This window comes from Magnolia sinica, chromosome 3 (genome assembly GCF_029962835.1).
Source record: "Magnolia sinica isolate HGM2019 chromosome 3, MsV1, whole genome shotgun sequence".
NCBI lineage: Eukaryota > Viridiplantae > Streptophyta > Magnoliopsida > Magnoliales > Magnoliaceae > Magnolia > Magnolia sinica.
Window position 1 is genome coordinate 5,994,293 of NC_080575.1, and position 17,327 is coordinate 6,011,619.

The 17,327-nt window shown below is 38.5% G+C and overlaps 1 protein-coding gene across 2 annotated transcripts; it reads right to left on the reverse strand.

The window, feature by feature from the left end:
• Window positions 1-3,221: 3,221 nt before the first annotated feature.
• LOC131239382 (aluminum-activated malate transporter 4-like) lies at window positions 3,222-12,769 on the reverse strand. 2 transcript variants are annotated; one of them, XR_009168149.1, is made up of 7 exons: window positions 12,306-12,769; window positions 9,614-9,751; window positions 9,242-9,511; window positions 9,004-9,140; window positions 8,759-8,905; window positions 3,617-4,612; window positions 3,222-3,512 (listed from the first exon to the last, which is right to left on the reverse strand). XR_009168149.1 is itself a non-coding variant. In XM_058237067.1 (6 exons), exons 1-6 carry the CDS (start codon window positions 12,670-12,672, stop codon window positions 3,863-3,865), a joined length of 1,809 nt encoding a protein of 602 aa, XP_058093050.1. In that variant the 5' UTR covers window positions 12,673-12,769; the 3' UTR covers window positions 3,222-3,862. The 2 variants fall into 2 exon arrangements, 1 of the variants encoding a protein (XP_058093050.1); XM_058237067.1 differs by having other exon boundaries at window positions 3,222-4,612.
• Between the last annotated feature and the right edge of the window lie 4,558 nt (window positions 12,770-17,327).

Below are 17,327 nucleotides of genomic sequence, written 5' to 3' on the forward strand. Positions count from 1 at the left end.
CAACTGGAGTCAGATGACCCAGCCTGGCCCAACTCCCACCCGGTTTGGGCCCAGAAAGGGCTGAACTTCGAGGCCCGTTGGTAGGATTTATGCCCGTTTTGAGGCCCAATAAATAACTGGGCTAGAAATGAGGATTAGCTCGTGGTCTTGGCTGGGCTTGGACAACCATCCGCCAGCGCAGATGCAATGAATCTAGATCTGGTTCATCGGCCGCCAATCACATCCACGATCAAACCACACGGATGTATGGGTTGATGATCCAAGCCCTCCATCAGTGTGGGCCAACTGTCGATGGACAGTTTTCCATTTCGTCAGCTATCGAATAATCCTATCCGTCTGGTTTTCGAACTTCGACCGGACGGTCAAAAACAAAAACCTTCAGCAGTCCATATTTGAAACCCAGCTCGCAGGGACTGTCCCAACGGTGTTGTATTCGTGCAATCATCCATTAAAGAGAGGGCCCCGATCATCTGATTAAACAGGCCAGAGGACCCACCGTGGATGGATCGAGGGCGACGAACCTCAAGCGCAACGTAGGGGAAGAGAGAAGATCTTCGGGAGATTGGCAGATGGCTGTGGTTTTATCTCCATCGACAGCAAGGCCACCGTTCCGGAAGACTCTGTTTGGTCACGATCGTCGCGTTGTGGAGTAGAATAACGGATTGACGGCATGTATAATCGGCGTCTATGTTTCTCGTTCACTGCCGAAGAATTACCAAAAGAGAGAGGGGAGAAAGAGTCAATGCTAACTCTGGCTTGTCGCGATGAATCAACCAGAGGGTACAACGCCGGGCCCACCGAAAATGAAGCTGATACCCATCAAGAGGCATATGTGTCCCTCAATCCAAGCCGTCCAAGTAGTTCAGTCCATTCTGTATCGGTTTGTGACGATAAATGAATGCACTGGAATCCTCCACGACACCGGCAGCAGGAAGATTGTGCAACACCTGAGATCTACAGAAGCTGATTGCGTCCGACCCCGCCCGGATCATAGTCCGTCCGATCAGGGGATCACGTGGGGTCCACCTTGATGTATCTGTTTATCCACGCCGTCCATCCATTTTCTAGGATCATTTTAAAGTATGAACTCAAAAGTAGGGAAGATCCAACGCTCAAAGAGACCACACAAGAGATGACTCTTGCATTTAATACCATTTAATACAAGAGATAACGCTCAAATAGATCCAACACTAGAGTCACTATTATTTGGTATGGTACATTTAAGCGTTGGATGTGCCTCATTTTTTAGCTCATATATTAAAATAACCTAATAAAATAGATGGATTGTGTGGATAAACAGATAAATCACGGTGGGCCCCAAAGGATACCTGGTCGGATGGATTATCGTCCGGGTGGGGTTGGACCCAATCGCTACCGAGATCTATAAGTAAATGGAATAGTGAGGATAAGAGTGTAATATACTAGTAATTTTGAAGGGTAATTTAATTCCCACTAATTATTTAATCATAACTGATCATTAAGTGGGTCATTTTAACTATTTAAACAAGATCCGTGACAATTCATCCGTTAGATCACTAATCCAAACCATGAATCATCGATCCAAACCATCTAATTGAATGGTAACTGATTAATTTTCAAATCTACCGTTAAAATTATCATTTAATAGATATATCATCAGGATCTTGAGAATTGTCCATTGAACTACTTGATCTTTTTATAGACAACTGTTTAATATGTTCATAAACACAATATCAACAATGCCATATGAAAATCTTAACTTCAATATAGATAAAAAGTTGAGATTTAAAGCCAATAATTTTTGAACCGTTAATTTTTAACATATTTTGTGGAACCTAAGAGATTATACTAATTTCTTATTTCATGACTCTAGTAAATCTTCAATATCATAATTTTAAATTATTTTAGTATATATAAAATCATAAAAAATATTCATATGTATTATAATTGTACATTTGATCATGATCCACAATATTATACACTTATTATTATTATTTTTTTACTATGAAATTATTTTTCCCATAATCTTAATAAAAGCTTCATTTTGATATAGTGATTGAACATAAAACTTTTGGTACAGCCCACACGATCGTAGCATGTAACACTTGATTAATATCGTCATCTTTCGTACAAACATGATAGCCAATAACTAATATTTGTGATTTTGAGTCCCAGGCATCCATAACACATGGTGAGGGCCATTTATTGAAGCTTTGAATCTATCACAAATACTGTTTTGAGGTGTGTCTAATGAGTTTGTATTGGGAGGTTTGGTAGAATACATCCCCCATATATTGCAATTCAATGTCCATGGGACATCATCTTCAGGACATGGGTTATATTTCGCTGACAGGAAGAAAATAGTGAAAGCAAAGAAGGAAGTGTATGAAAATCTTTGAGAAGACTTTCTAACAACTTTCGGTAGGTGAAAAGCCCAACCACTCTGTTAGAAATGAAAATGGAAAGAGAAATCCCACTCCCTTATTCCAAACCATGGAGGGATTTTCTGTGGTGGGGACCATTATATAAACGGTTTTAGTTACTAAGTTATGGCAAAGGACAGCAATCCATGGTTAGTATTCCAATACATCTGGGATGTATTCTAGCAAATCTCTCCTTACAGTTCCATAATAGTTCCTTATTATAATTAAAAGGACAGTTCCCATAAACCAAATCTCACAAGCAGACCGAATTGTGGGACTTCCATCAGCCAAAAAGTATTACTACACAGAGACCATGATTCAGTGATCTAGATCGTCATTCCAAAAATGCTTTACTAGCATGTGCAAACCCATCGAATCTTTCTTAGGTCGAATGAGGTCACTGCTGTGTATCCCTTTAAACATACATATCTATGGGCCATTGATCAAAGGTCTATAATCTCCCAATCTAAAAGATTTTTCAAAAGGGGTCCCCCAGCACAAAAAGGCCCATCCGATCAACGGTCTGAATTACCACAGAATGGTCACACATGTATACTTCCTGATAAGCAAGACCCCATCATTCCTAAAGGGTATACAGCAGGTATATACAAGAAGCATGAGAGGAATTACATCTTAACAAATGGACAGCTGTTTCACTGGTACAGTCCAAGATCAACTGTTGATCCGATAAAACCTAATGTAGGCTGGTGACTCATCAGAAATCACCAAGAAATCAACATCCCAACCTTCAGATACTTCGACTTCTTTCTATCTATTTTACCATCTATTTATAAGCCAAACCATATCAATGGGTTGGGATCATGCAATCTAGAAACGTTTCCTTACGGTCTTCCCATCTAGAATGAGGGCCATCACATCTGACCATTTGGTTCAATGGACCATAGGTCCCACATTACCTTAGGAAGCAAAATAACAAAATAATAGCCAAAGAGCAGAATCCTCTCATTCCTCATGTAATGAAATGATAAATACAAGCACTAGAACTCTTCCATTTACCTCTTTTGCAGCAATCAGTAGAATTCCACGCTCAGCAAGATAGCAGCCATCCTCCCAGCCACCAAACAATAAGAATTACAGGCTGATGCACTCCTGCCGGTACCCATCAGGTTTGTATAAGTGTATATTGCATAACGCACTGCCGGACATGATTTCATATCCTACCACTTCTCTAGAAAAATGCATCCAGTGCGTACCTAGATCTGGCCGTCCAAAGACCATGCGGGAATCCCAGCAATTTTCAATTAGGACTTCAAAGCCTCGTTTCCAGACGTGCTGGGATCCCCACCCAGTCCTTTTGGGTGGTGTAAGTAGGTGTGATTTGATTCTCAGTGGGCATTGAAGTCAGGCCCATGCATGACTCCCATATGCTTGGGCTCGCCAATTATTCCATTCAAATTCCTCATATGCCACCAACGATTTGGATCCTGCAATCTTAACTTTCAATCTTTGAATCTTAAGCACCGACTCAATCTGGTCCAAAATCCGACCATCTCAGATGCTGGTTCCTCAACGGCCTCCTTAAATTTGGCCTTCTCACTCAACTCCTCAAAAGAATCAACGAGATTTTGAAGCCTTGCCACAAATTCAATCAAATGCGAAGTGAACGTTGCCAAAGACAACGCACTTGCACTTTCATAGGTTTTTGATTCGTCTTCAGTGGGAACCGGATATAAATGAAATGACCTCCGTGCAGGCCACGATATCTGTTTTTTGAGCGGATATAAATGAAATAACCTCCGTGCAGGCCACGATATCTGTTTTTCAAGCGTTGTTTCTTCAGCAGAACCAACGGGTGGTTGGGAGGAGTAAACACCCAAGTTGGAAATGCGGCTGTCCCAGCTCTTCGACGGTGGAACAGATCCCAAATTGAGCACAGTTTCACTTGAGGACTTCAGCCCAAGGCGTTGCTTCTTATCATCATCCATCATATTGAGAATGTCGTTAGTGTCTTCGATTATCTTGGCCTGATTCCCAATCTCCCATCTCTCTGAGTTGACAAGGAGATAAGATCGACGATCTATCTTCTTTTGCAACTCTTCTACTGCCTCATGGACTTGGAGGAGGATGTCTCCAGGACTCAATTTCTCCATAGCCTTGACTTTGTTTCCCAGCTCACGCAGAACTTTGGCACCTTCATTGCCAACCCTCTGCATCTCACTGTTGAAAACGTGTCTCCTTTCAGCAGGAGCCTACAATATATTTTCAATTTTAGAGAAGTTAATAAGATGGATATAGGTAAATTCCAGACATTGTAACAGATAATATCAACCGCAAGATGAGCAACATTCACTTGCATAAAACTGTATGTGTTCTCTCACTTAAAATAACCAGATAAACACATTTGTTTTGTGCAAGTTGGAACTCAAAGTTCCTCCAGCATGCGTCACCCTATGGAGCCCACATGCATAGTTGACTTGGATGACTAGAACTGTGTCTGTTCAGTTCCATTGTTGTTGGTACATGATCCAAAAATCAAACCAAATGGATGATTCTGACAACTGATTGGTAACCTTCAAACAGACGGTCGAAGGGAGAAAAAAGAGAGAATGTCTATATTCAACTCTACTGATTGATGCTATGAATCATTTATTCAGCAAGATTCTTACACCACAGCTCATCCAAACCAACTCCGCATGTGGACCCCAAGGTGTGATGCATATCGGAGGAGCATCGGTCATGACTCGAATGCAAAATGAACTTGTATGGGTATGTTTTAGATACATGTACATAGACATGTGTGAAAGAGTAGTGATCATTGCTGCCAATGACTGCTTGATATTGAATGGCTATAAACAGATAGATATCCAATGCATATTGATACAGGAACCTATAACTCCCATGTAATTAACTGGGTTGCCCTTCCCACACTCAATATGCAGAAATATCATTTTAGCAGAGGGTAACTGAGATTATAAAATGCAGAAATATCATCATCATGATAGCCTTCTCCCAGCTATCTGGGGTTGGATTTGCGAATACTGTTCTCCCAGAATTCTCACAACCAGCTGCCCTCCTGACATCAATCCTCCTTTACATGGATTCGGGACTGGCTGGTGCATCGCTACCAGAGGAATTTAATCAAATACTACAAAATTATTCATTGAAAAAGATAAATCAATCAGTTCTGCAATACTAAAGCAAGATCAAGAAGTTCAGCTTGCTAGAATTACTGAGTTGAGCACTCACAAGATCTCTTAACAAAAGAGTAAGAGCAACTAAGAAAGGCACCTCAGACCTGCATGTCATAGTTTCTGTTCTGAAGATGAAGGTATTTTAAAACCAATCACTTTTAGTTTGGAGAATATCATCATTTACCAACCTTGAATGTCCATTTCAGCTTACAGCTTCTCTATAAGCTACAAAAAGTTGTTTCCAAGGTCAATAAAATTTTCTTCCTTGGTCTTGTTTGTGGTTAAAACTGGTGACTATGTTGTGAGGTCATTTGTCATTCTCTGTTCATAATAGGTTAGTTGAACCTTTGTAACCCTTAAGAGGAGTTCTGGATTTTCCTTTCGACTTGTATCTTAGAGTTTTGATAAGCCCACATGAATGTACAGGTCAGCTAATGCACACACCACCACATATGCCAGTGTGGCAGACAGGTGATCCAACCCATCCATCATTTGGCTACCGGTATGTAGATTCCATATCCCATGAATCAGGCCCATCCACCGGTCAGGTGGCGCACAAGGAACTGAACAAAATATATGGTTGTGAAAAAGCAGGGAAAGTTTTCTAACCCATCCACTTATTTCTAATATCATGGCATCATGGCATACCTACTGAGTGAACCACCTTTATATTTTAGTAGCATCTACATGGTTAGGTCCACATGATGGGTGGCTTGAATATTTCATGCAGTGTTTCAAATAGTGAATAGCATATAGCATAACGTTCACCCCTCTGAAGCATGAGGCTTAAGCTACATGGGGTGTAGCATAAGCTAGACAGTACTTCCAGATTTTTAATTTAGGTTGTGCTTGGTGGCACCAAGTATAATGAAATTTTATTATATTTATCACCAAATTAGTCTGATTATAATGAAATTTAATGACATTTGATGCAACCTAACATAGCCTGACAGAGCCAAAGACTAAGTAACTAAGTATAAAGGTAAAGAAAGAGCAACCTAATTAATTTGATATTATTACTTATTAGTGAAAAAGAACTTGTTGTGTAAGCTACAAAGCATGTACCCAGTGTTTTAAATATTGACGATATCGGCCGATATATCCCACGATTTATCTTGTATCCCACCTATGCGATACGAAACGCACAGGTAGTGCCAATATATCCCACGTGTTCAATTGGGTGAGCATTTTCAATTTTTTATCCCTTTTTTTGTTGAAATTATGTTAAATCAGTGTCAATTGGTTATAAATTCATTGGTTCTTCATGTTTTGCATGTAAAATCATGGAGTTAGAGCTTTGGTTTTGATATCCATTGGTTCTTCATGTTCTCCACGCTTTTTTTCAAAATTTTCCTTCAAACGGCTGTCAATTGAGACTAATTTCTAAGTATTTAGGAGTATTTGATGAAATGATCATCACGTACATTAATTTTGAAATTTCCCAAATTACATGCGATGTTGCACTCCAAATATGAATTCAAGCATGTATGAGGGCTCATATACTGATTTGTTAAGTCTTGTCAATTTTTGAAAAATAAAAATTATTTTTTAATATAAAAAATAATTATTATTTTCAAAAATTTCCTTCAACCAGCTGTCAATTGAGACTAATTTTGAAGTATTTATGAGTGTTTGATGAAATGATCATCATAAACACTCTAAATGTTATGCATTCAATTTGAATATAATTGTTTTAGTTCAATCATACAGCGCATAGCTTAGGACACTATACAAAGGAAACCTATTATGTGCACTTCTTTTTTAAGATGTTATGATTTAAAAGTGTGTATTCATATCTTTTTTTAACAATATCTAAAGTTTTGTTGAAAAATTCAACCATTTTCCCAAGGATGTGATACGTACCATGATACCGATATTTCGAACATTGCCTGTACCATAGGGTATGTAGCATGTAGCGTATGCAAAATTAGCATGTACCATAGACTACACATGAATTAAGCTATTTTTATGAGCCACGTGGCATTAAGGCTAAGCTACGCTATGCAACGCAATGTAAGCTACACGCTATATGGTGAAGCTATTTAAAACATTGATTTCACATGCAGTGTAATGCATTGGCGTGGGCATTAGCTGACTTGTACACTCGCATGAGCTTAGCAAAGCACTATATCTTATTAGTCGCTTGACCTTAATGAGTACAATTTCTCCGAAACTCTTTATTTGACATGGTACCAAAGCACACAACCTAAGACCTCGAGTAATCCAGTGTTCGAAATATCGGTATCTCGTTACGTATATGTATCGGTTTTGGCATGGGATATATCAATTGTAACGCGTAATGTATTGTTGTTGTTGGAAACGTGGGGAAACATTGGGAAATTGGTCAAATTTTTCAATGAAACTTCAGTGATTGTTAAAAAAGACATCAATATACACTTATAAATCAAAACATTACAAAAAATAAGTGCACATAATAGTTTTTTTTTTTTTTTTTCTGTCTAACTGAATTGATGCAAGCATATTTAAAGTCTATTAATATAATTTACAAATGAAAGAAGACATGTGTAAACACAAGGAATACATTCAAAAGCAAAAGAAGAAGCACCAAATCAGGTTACGTATATGTTTGATTTTATGTTTGGACAAAGATTGCAACCGATTTGGGAGAAACTGAGGTTTTTTTTTTTTTTTTCAATTTTCCGCAACTTGGCCCATCTCCTCGAAATCTCCAAATCGAAGCTCCAAATCCATGATTTTTCATATAAAACATGAAAAATCATAGATTTGTAATAATTTGATAGCAATTTAATATGATTTACAAAAAAAAGAATCGAAAATTGAAAATGCTCACCAGATCGAATATGTGGGATATATCCCACTACTAGTGTGTTTCGTATTGTACAGGCGGAATACAAGATATATCGTGGGATATATCAGCCGATATTGTCGATACTTAAAACACTGTTCGTAATCATCACCATGACCAATATGGTTCAAGAGAAGGAGCCCTTAGCAAAACATATGGAAGAGCACTTCTGCCCTTTCTAAAACGAAAGATTTCGTGAAATATATTGCTAGAAAGTGGAGACATTCTGTTAAAACACTTACTAAAGGAGTTATAGTTACCTGTATCTCCAAAATGGAAGTGTAAGCAAAAGCTTGCATAATGTATATTGAATAATAACAGACAGTTTCCAACAAGAAAGGATGCTACTAAATACTAGTTTAAGGACAAGCAGATACCTGTATCTCTGAAAGTATGCACCCATGCAATGCCATGACCATAAATGCACAATGCCTCAGTGCACCGCTTACTTTAACACAATTCTTCCAAGGATATCTTAGCATCTTAAATCGGCCATGTGGTGGCTCCCATATAGCAAAACTTTGCTGTTGATATAACAGTAAGCTAAAATGAGCAATCTTCTGTTGCTTAACAAACTAATGCGGATAGTACAGTAGTGATTTAAAAAAGAACAAAACCATACCAAAGTATCCTCTTGGCTAGTAGATTCTACAACAGACCTGTAGCCGCTGTAGAGAGGATCATCCGAAGCTTGGTATGTAAGAATCTTCGAAGAGACCCTCTCATTTTCGATGCATTGAAGGTATCCGTTGACACAACCTTTAAAAAAGAGTAAAGACAAAACAGTTGAGATGATCTACTCAAGCATCAGATCACAGTTTAAAAAGAGCAAGAAAAAAGCAGAAAGATCCATTTACCACCTTCCAATGAGTTAGCAACGCTCATGAAATTTTTCACCACTAAATTGTGCAGATCCTCGCCTGCCCAAATGGGGTAGATCAATACATTCACACCCAAAGAAATAGCAGCACCAATAGCTATGAGCAAGAAACGAGATACTGCCGTTTCGATAAACTCCCTTGTCCGATACCCGGACACCATAATGAAACAGAAAGTCAGCAAGAAAACACGGAACCCATATTCGTATGGCTTCATCGTTGGGTACAGTTTAGCGAAAGTTGCACAAAATCCTAACACCACAGGGATAATGATTACGGATAACAAAAAAAATATTTTTCAGAAGTTTAGAAAATAAAATAAACAGAATAGATAACTACTAAAAGAAAACAAACCTACGACAAAGATGCTGACAATAATCATAACTTCCTCATATTTTCCAGCCAAGATGGATAATTCCGCAACACCAAGAGCAAGCCCACCTGCCGATAATGTCCCTAATCCCCGATTAAATCCTTTGCTAAAAGTCGCTCCTGCAGATAAGATGGCCAAAATGGGTTAAAAGCCTCCAAAAATCAACATTCACGCAACAGTTGGACTGGTTTCGGCCAGAACCAGTCAGTCACATAGAAACCCATTTTAGGCAAGGAACCATTCAAAACATCCAGTTCAAATGCTCGACCCATCCGGATTGCATATTTTGCCCATTTGGACAGAGACTGGTTCAAAAGTTTGAAGGTGAATTTTGAAATGAGTTGTATGGGGGTTCAAACCTGCAACCAACTTCTTATCAACTAAACATAGTATCAACTGTGCTACATGTATCTAGCTTCTTAACTCCTGTCATTTCTGTATTTCTACATGTTAGGGGTCAAAACCAGTCAGGCCACTGGTTGGACCTGTTTGGACTGAACCATCGACAGGAATGGATCAGGGTCCAGTCCAGGATTTAATAAAACGTTGACTATGAATAATGTCTCAAAACCCAGACCCTACCTTTTTATTGTAGGTAGTTTGGTCCAACCAGTTAGACCCGCTTGGGTAAATCTGCTTTAATTAAAATAATGAAAACAGAGGGAATCAACAGCTTTTATGCTGTTAGCATAGTTGTTAGATTGCTTGGTTTTTATGTAGAGGTTGTGGGTTTGAGATTTGACAGATATAGTAACATCATCTTTTACAAAGGAATTCTCCACATAACATACCGGTTTTCTGGTTATCTGGACCATTTGGTGGCCGGTCCTGGTCCAAACCAGCCCGACAAGGCAATTACTCATGACTAAAAACAAAAGGAAAAGATCAATATATATATATATATATATATATATATATATATATATATATATATATATATATATATATATCACATACAGTTTAGTTCCAATCTATCATTGTGTGGTGACATAGAATTGCATCACTCATGACTTGATTTGAAGGGCACAAAAATGCTCCAAAAAGAGATGATAGCATGCAGAGTCAGGGTGCCTTCTTCACTATTTCTTAAATGGTTGTGACTCATTCAATGTACAAGGGCCGGTGTGGATACAAAACAGGGACCTACAGAACTTGGTGATGTCACTTGAGTAGCGAGTCTCGCTACTCAACTTGTCAGTAGCTAATCCGCGTCCGTGTGGCATAGGAAAACTCATTTCTTTTACTAGAATAATCAATGATTATTAAATATATATAATTTTACTATTAGAACTACCAAGACGTGACTAGGCCCAACCAAATCCGTATTTAACTAGGTCACATGGACCTGACCCGAACCCGACTAGACCCAATTTTTAACCGGGTCCAAAAGGTGAGACCTGAACCCTCATTGATTTTTTAATGGGTCCAATAAATGAGACTTGGACCCGTAATTAATTCAAAAACTCTATCAAAGACTAATGGGTACCCGATGTGTACACGAACCCAATTGGACCCAGACCTAGCAAGACCCAAACCCAGTTAGCCCAGCTATGGGTACTATAGGACTGACCCCCTCACAGCCCTACCATTCAAACTCCCAGCCCATGGTGGATGGAGCATATCCACAAAACCATCCTTATCAAATGATCCTAACAACCCGAATATGGAAGTTAACAGGAAAATGGTCACAACACTGAATTCAATGGGCAATATTAGATGCTTAATCAATAATGGGACCCACGATGTGGGCAAATTCAGTTGATTTACAATAGGAAACAAAACATAGCAATTTTTCCTAACATTCATAATGAGGAAGTAACCCTAAATTTGCAATTGAGATCCTTCCAAGTCTCAACTGGAAAGTAACAAAATGGTTCAAGATACACATGGATTGGATTATCCTAGCCATTCCACAGTAGCCTTCAAAGCCATGGTAGTGAAGAAGAATTGTTAATGGTCAACATCATGTCCCAGAGAATGAAGAAAAGTGATGCCTAAATCATTTGATAAATTGATTTTTGAACTACAGGCCATCCACATCTAGCGCCACTCTATGGACGGTCCGGATTGACACATCACCCTGCCACATCACACACATACAGTAGCAAGATGGCTCCACCATGCCTTACATGCCACATTAGCGCCTCTACAGCCACACTGCCACACATGTCACACTGCCTCACATGCCACACTAGCGCCTCTACAGCCACACTGCCCTCGCACCGAGACCAAGATCGAGCGTGCGCTACGCACTGGAACACGCAAGCTCCATACTCCTTGGACTAGGTGAGCAAATATTATAATAGTCCACCATTCTCATTTAAACCAAAAATCTCTCCTCTTTCCAATGTGGGACTATTCCCAAAACCCAAAGGCATTTTTGCAATAATTTTTTTATATATATTATATAATATTTTATTAAAATATATTTAAAATCAATATATTACAACAGTTTCAGCTCCATGGTATCATCTCCCTTGTCACAATCCGGAGGCCCGACCCCGAAAAATGTATACTATCAAACAAAACTAAAGTTTGGGCAGTTTCCATTTTATCACAATTCAATTCAATAACGCGTCCAAACACTATTTTATAACTAAATAATTCTCAACTCATTAACTAAGAAACTCAATTCTTGAAAAATCAAAATGAATCTTTCACTCTGTTACTTACCGATGCTGAATTCGAAAACGACGACAACAGTAAGGATGGCCCACACCGAATAACGGCCGAGATCCTTGAAGGGCACTTTCAGGAAGATGAGAATAGATATAAGAACGAGAGCCAACCCCATCTTGGCAGAGAAGATGAATTTCCGTGGATCCGACCGTCCAAACTCCCACGCTTTGATCACAGCCTCGATCGACCGGTTCCACGATCGGGCGGCCCAATCGCTGACCGGACGGAAGCACGACCACTTCGACCTGGAGTAATCGTCGTCGTCGAATAAAAAATCAGCGCCGATCTCTTTCTGAGAGAGGAGCCTCTCTTTGCTCTTCTCGGCGAAGTTGTATCGGAACGATCCGACCTTCGACAACATCGCTCGCGTTCTTCGGATTGTAGTTGAAGAAGGGATACGGGAGAGATTGGTTTCTGGTTTTTATGGTTTCTGGCTTTTATAGTGAGATATTGGAATTGAATTAGATACGCCACTTTGGTATCCAATCCCTCATCCATACACATGGAAACGGATTGGCTACTCCCCCTGCCACCAACCCGGTTGCAGATGGTCGGTGGTCTGTGGGTCCCACCATGATGTATGTGTTTCATCCATTCCGTTCATCCATTGTTAAATATCATTTTAGTTTATAATCCCAAAAATTAGAGGGGTATAAATCTCATATGGACCACACCACAGGAAAATAATAGTGATTGGATATCCACCATTAAAATCCTCCTAAGGCCTACTGTACTGTTTATTTGACATCCAATCTGTTGATTAGGTCATACAGGCCCAGATGAAGGGAAAAAAAACAAAAATCAGCTTCATCTAAAACATTTATGGCCCTCAAAAGGTTTTTAATGGTTGATGCTCATTCAACACTATTTCCTGTAATGTGGTACACTTGAGATTGGGATATATCTCATTTTTGGTCTCATATCATAAAATGATATGGAAAAATAGATGGACGGCATGGATGAAACACATACATCATGGTGGGGCCCATAGAGCACCAACCACCAGCCATTGCTGGTGGCAAGGGGACTAGCCAATCTGTTTGTATAGGTTAGGGTGAAACTTGGGCAGGTTGGGCCATGTCGAGGTTCAACCCAACAGATTCAAACCCAAAATGCTCAACCCAAATTCCCCCTTGCTAAACCTACCTTTGCTCAACCTAACCTGACCCAAATTCTAACCCAATGTGCCTAACCCAAATTCCTCAATAATCAACCATACTCGTATGCATGTGATTGTTCCTAACTTGTATGCATGTGATTGTTCCTCAACTGATGCATGACGTGGCACATATGTATTCCTAACATGGTTGGACCAAGAGAAGTTCAACCGTAAATTGATCATAGTTTTTTATCTGGGTATCATTATGGGAAGTATAACCTATCAATTTTCACTCAAACAGGCCATCTGAGATGAACTGACGGATGATATGGGTTGCCTTTGTCCATTTTGTCAGAAAACATGTGCTTTTAAGTCAAAAACAAAATTTAAGGAGAAATTATTTTTTTTAATAATTTCAATTTTTTAATATTTTTTTAGTTTTAGAATTTTAGATTTTCTTCTTTTTTAGAAAAAGCTTGTAATTATGCTAGGACTTTTCTAGCAAAAGTTTATTTGAAAATTTTATTTTTAGAAATTAAGTTTTAGAAGAGTTTTATTAGAAATATGATGTTTATTAAAGTTAGAAATTTGTTATTTTTAGTAATTACGAATTTAAAATTTTTTTTCTATATTAATGGTGTAATAGGGATACATTAGATGATTATCAATTAATAAAATCATTTCAAATTTTTTAGAATTAATTTCTATTTTTCTTGTGGATTCGATGTATCTTTGGAGGAGTCCAGAGAAGCTCCGTGAATTCATAATTATCCTTGGTGATCGACCTCATCACACCCATCCCTGCGTCACCAACTGACCTAACTCATACCAATTTTAACATACCCAAGGCAATATTCCAACACAAATCATAACCAAGGACCCAACATCCCCAACTCAGATTTGGGTTGACTTGAACCAAGTTGCAGCCCTATTGTCACTTCATGCTTCCTCCTACCTTACCATATCAACATCTTCAAGTTTTTTTTTATTATTTTGGCTTGTTTATTGCATCCATTGTCAGTTCACACTCCACTATTAGCCACCCCATAGGGAATCGATACCAAAACCTTAATGTTGAAACGAGGTTTCTTTCACTCAGTCCACCACTTGGGCATGGATCAAGGTGTATATTGACATCTTTAAGTTGTGTACCACAAAACCAAACCTTTGTGAGTGTACCAAACTACAGTGACCGTTTGCTGCCCATCTTAGCAAATGGTGACACCTCATACATAAAAATGATGACATACAGATAAATCTGAACCATCTAAATTGTAGGCCCTACAATAATGGAGCATTGCGCAGTACAAAAACAGCATGAACAATCTGCTGGTCTATTTCACGTCGAGATTTCAAATCAGTGTTATATATATATATATATATATATATATATATATATAAAGTAAATCAATACGAGGAAAGAAAGATCACGTACCTTGTTTGACAATACGTCGTAAAATGATGACCATCAATAGCCCAACAAGAGTCCAGATGAATGAAACAATTAGGTTACCTTTCCATTTTTTATGTAAAAAAATATGAATAGTAAAAATCAAGCTCTTAAATATAATTGTATACAAAATTACGAAAATATTGATAGTTGATGCAGAAATCTGGGTAGCATTCTTGGACCTTTGAGTATCTGCACAAAGAGCGGACAAAGGAGACCCTGCCTTCAGAAGGGGACCATCCAATGCTTAAGTCTGGTAGAAAATTTGAGTCTGGTCGTAAACATGATTTTAGGCTTAAGATTGTATGTACCTTTCACCCTTAAAGGACCTCTTATTGTTGTAATAGATGTCTTAAATAGAGTCTGTTATTGGGTCTGTTGATGCAATTGACAGTTTGTTCAATATCACCTTCGATGGCATCGAACAGATCTCGATCCCATCAATGTTTTCTGGATTTTCTTTAGTTGGTTGCTGGACTAACTAGGCACTTTTTCGATGCCATCAATAAGTGTTCGATGCCATTGAGAATTTCTGGAAAGTCATGTTTTGTCTCTGAATAGTTGAGGTATTAGTTCAATGCCATATATGAGTGTTTGATAGCATCGACAGATTAGTTTTGATGCCATCAACAGGTCTTCGATAGCATTGACAGATTCTACGCAGATTTTTCGCAAAACTGCGAATTTGTGGGATTTGTTTCCGATTTTGTTTGAGATTCTTTCCAAGGCTATATATATGGGTATAAACGGGATTGGGAGGTATTCTAAGGGTTTTTAAATCGTCCAAGGGCTTCAAAGGGATGTAGCAAGGGTGAGATTCGAGGTTGTTCGAATCGGGTAAGATCTTTCTCTTTGTAATTTCTTTTTTCATAGTGATCATCCGTTGCTTTGTGCCGTGGTTTTTTCCGAAAGGATTTTTCCACATTAAATTGCTATGTTCTCTTTGTGTTTGCTTGGTGCTATTGGATTGCTATCCTTGATTCATTTCTGTGTGCTTCCGCGATTCCCCCAACACCTATTTATAGGTGAGAGATGGATCCTGAGAGGAATTTGTTTCCGAGGATACCGAGGATATCTCCCGAGATCTTCTGCTGAGATCTTAAGGAGATTCGTGTTGTAATCGACTTAAGAAACCCTTAGATGGGATTTTGAATAGAGTCAGTCGGAACTGGCGGAGGCGTGTGGTAGGAAGCCGAGGTGGAGAATACGAGGTGACTTGGCAGTTCCGGCGATTGGTTCACCGACCTGGATTCTTTGGTGAATCATGGTCGATTTGCCGACCTGCTTCCCTACTTAGGTCGGGGATGGGGTCGAGGTTTCCTTTCCTGCTTTGGCTGGGTTCTTCATCATTATCGTCATTAAGTAACTTTGCAGCGTGCACAAATGTCTGACTTAACCTTATCTCATTGACCGATTCATTTCAACCCACAACAGTGATAATGGTATGTCACATACTCAAAAAATGCATAAATGTCCAATGCGGCAATGACCATTGCAGCTGTTCTCTCGGTTTACTTAATCCACTCCCGAAAACCTTCTCTGAAATAGGTACTTGATCCACACCCAGCTGTTCTCTCGGTTCTCTCGGTCTACTTAATCCACTCCTGAAAACCTTCTCTGAAATAGGTACTTGATCCACCAACCCCCCCCCCCCCCCCCCCACCAAAAAAAAAGAGAGTATTTTTTAGACAACATTCTAATATTTCTTCACATTTTTTTCTTTTAAAATAATAATAATAATCAATAACTTCAAGACCGTTGAATGGACGCAACAGCTAGCATGTCGAATGGTTGCAATTTTTTCTAGTTTTACAAGCTGTAAAACTAGCATTTTGAATGCATGAAAATAAAAGCATAACTTCAGGAAGTGTAATTTAAGCCTTAATGGCTTAATAATATGATTCCATTTAACTACTAAGCATCTGCTCACATGCCAAAGAAATTGGCAACAGGTTGTCAAGAATTCTTAGTCTTTACAAGTGTTTCTTTTCTATTTTTTCCTTTTGTCATTTGCCTGTCAAAATTTCTCCATTCATCAAAAGAAAAAAATAAAATCTAAACATCAAAATTTCTAATTAATGAATCTCCAAATTCATGAAGATGCAAATCAATGAATTTGACTAATTTCATATATCCAAACTTGCCTATACCAAGTCATTCTTTTCATGTCTAGCATCACCAAATGCTAAACATGAATTTTTATTTATTTATTATTATTATTTTTTTTAATGACACTATATGCTTAGAACAAGTTGTGTAATTTTTTATATGCTCGGCCATCAAGTCCTTTCGAATTCTTTTATGTTACTAGCACGCTAGCTAGATAATCAGTTACCTTTGGACTAGCAAGAATCTTCAGATCTTTGCTGCAATTAACTCTACATGTATAACAATTCTTATCATACTCCAATTAATTTCCCCTCCGAAAATATACGGTTTCATTAGATTATGACTTTGTTATTTACTG

Coding starts and splice junctions, on each gene's coding strand:
- LOC131239382 (XM_058237067.1), bottom strand. CDS start 12,672: ATGTTGTCGAAGGTCGGATCGTTCCGATACAACTTCGCCGAGAAGAGC. Junction 9,141..9,241: donor CGTTGCTAACTCATTGGAAG/GTGGTAAATGGA, acceptor TCTTTTTTAAAG/GTTGTGTCAACGGATACCTT. Junction 8,906..9,003: donor CTAGCCAAGAGGATACTTTG/GTATGGTTTTGT, acceptor TTATATCAACAG/CAAAGTTTTGCTATATGGGA.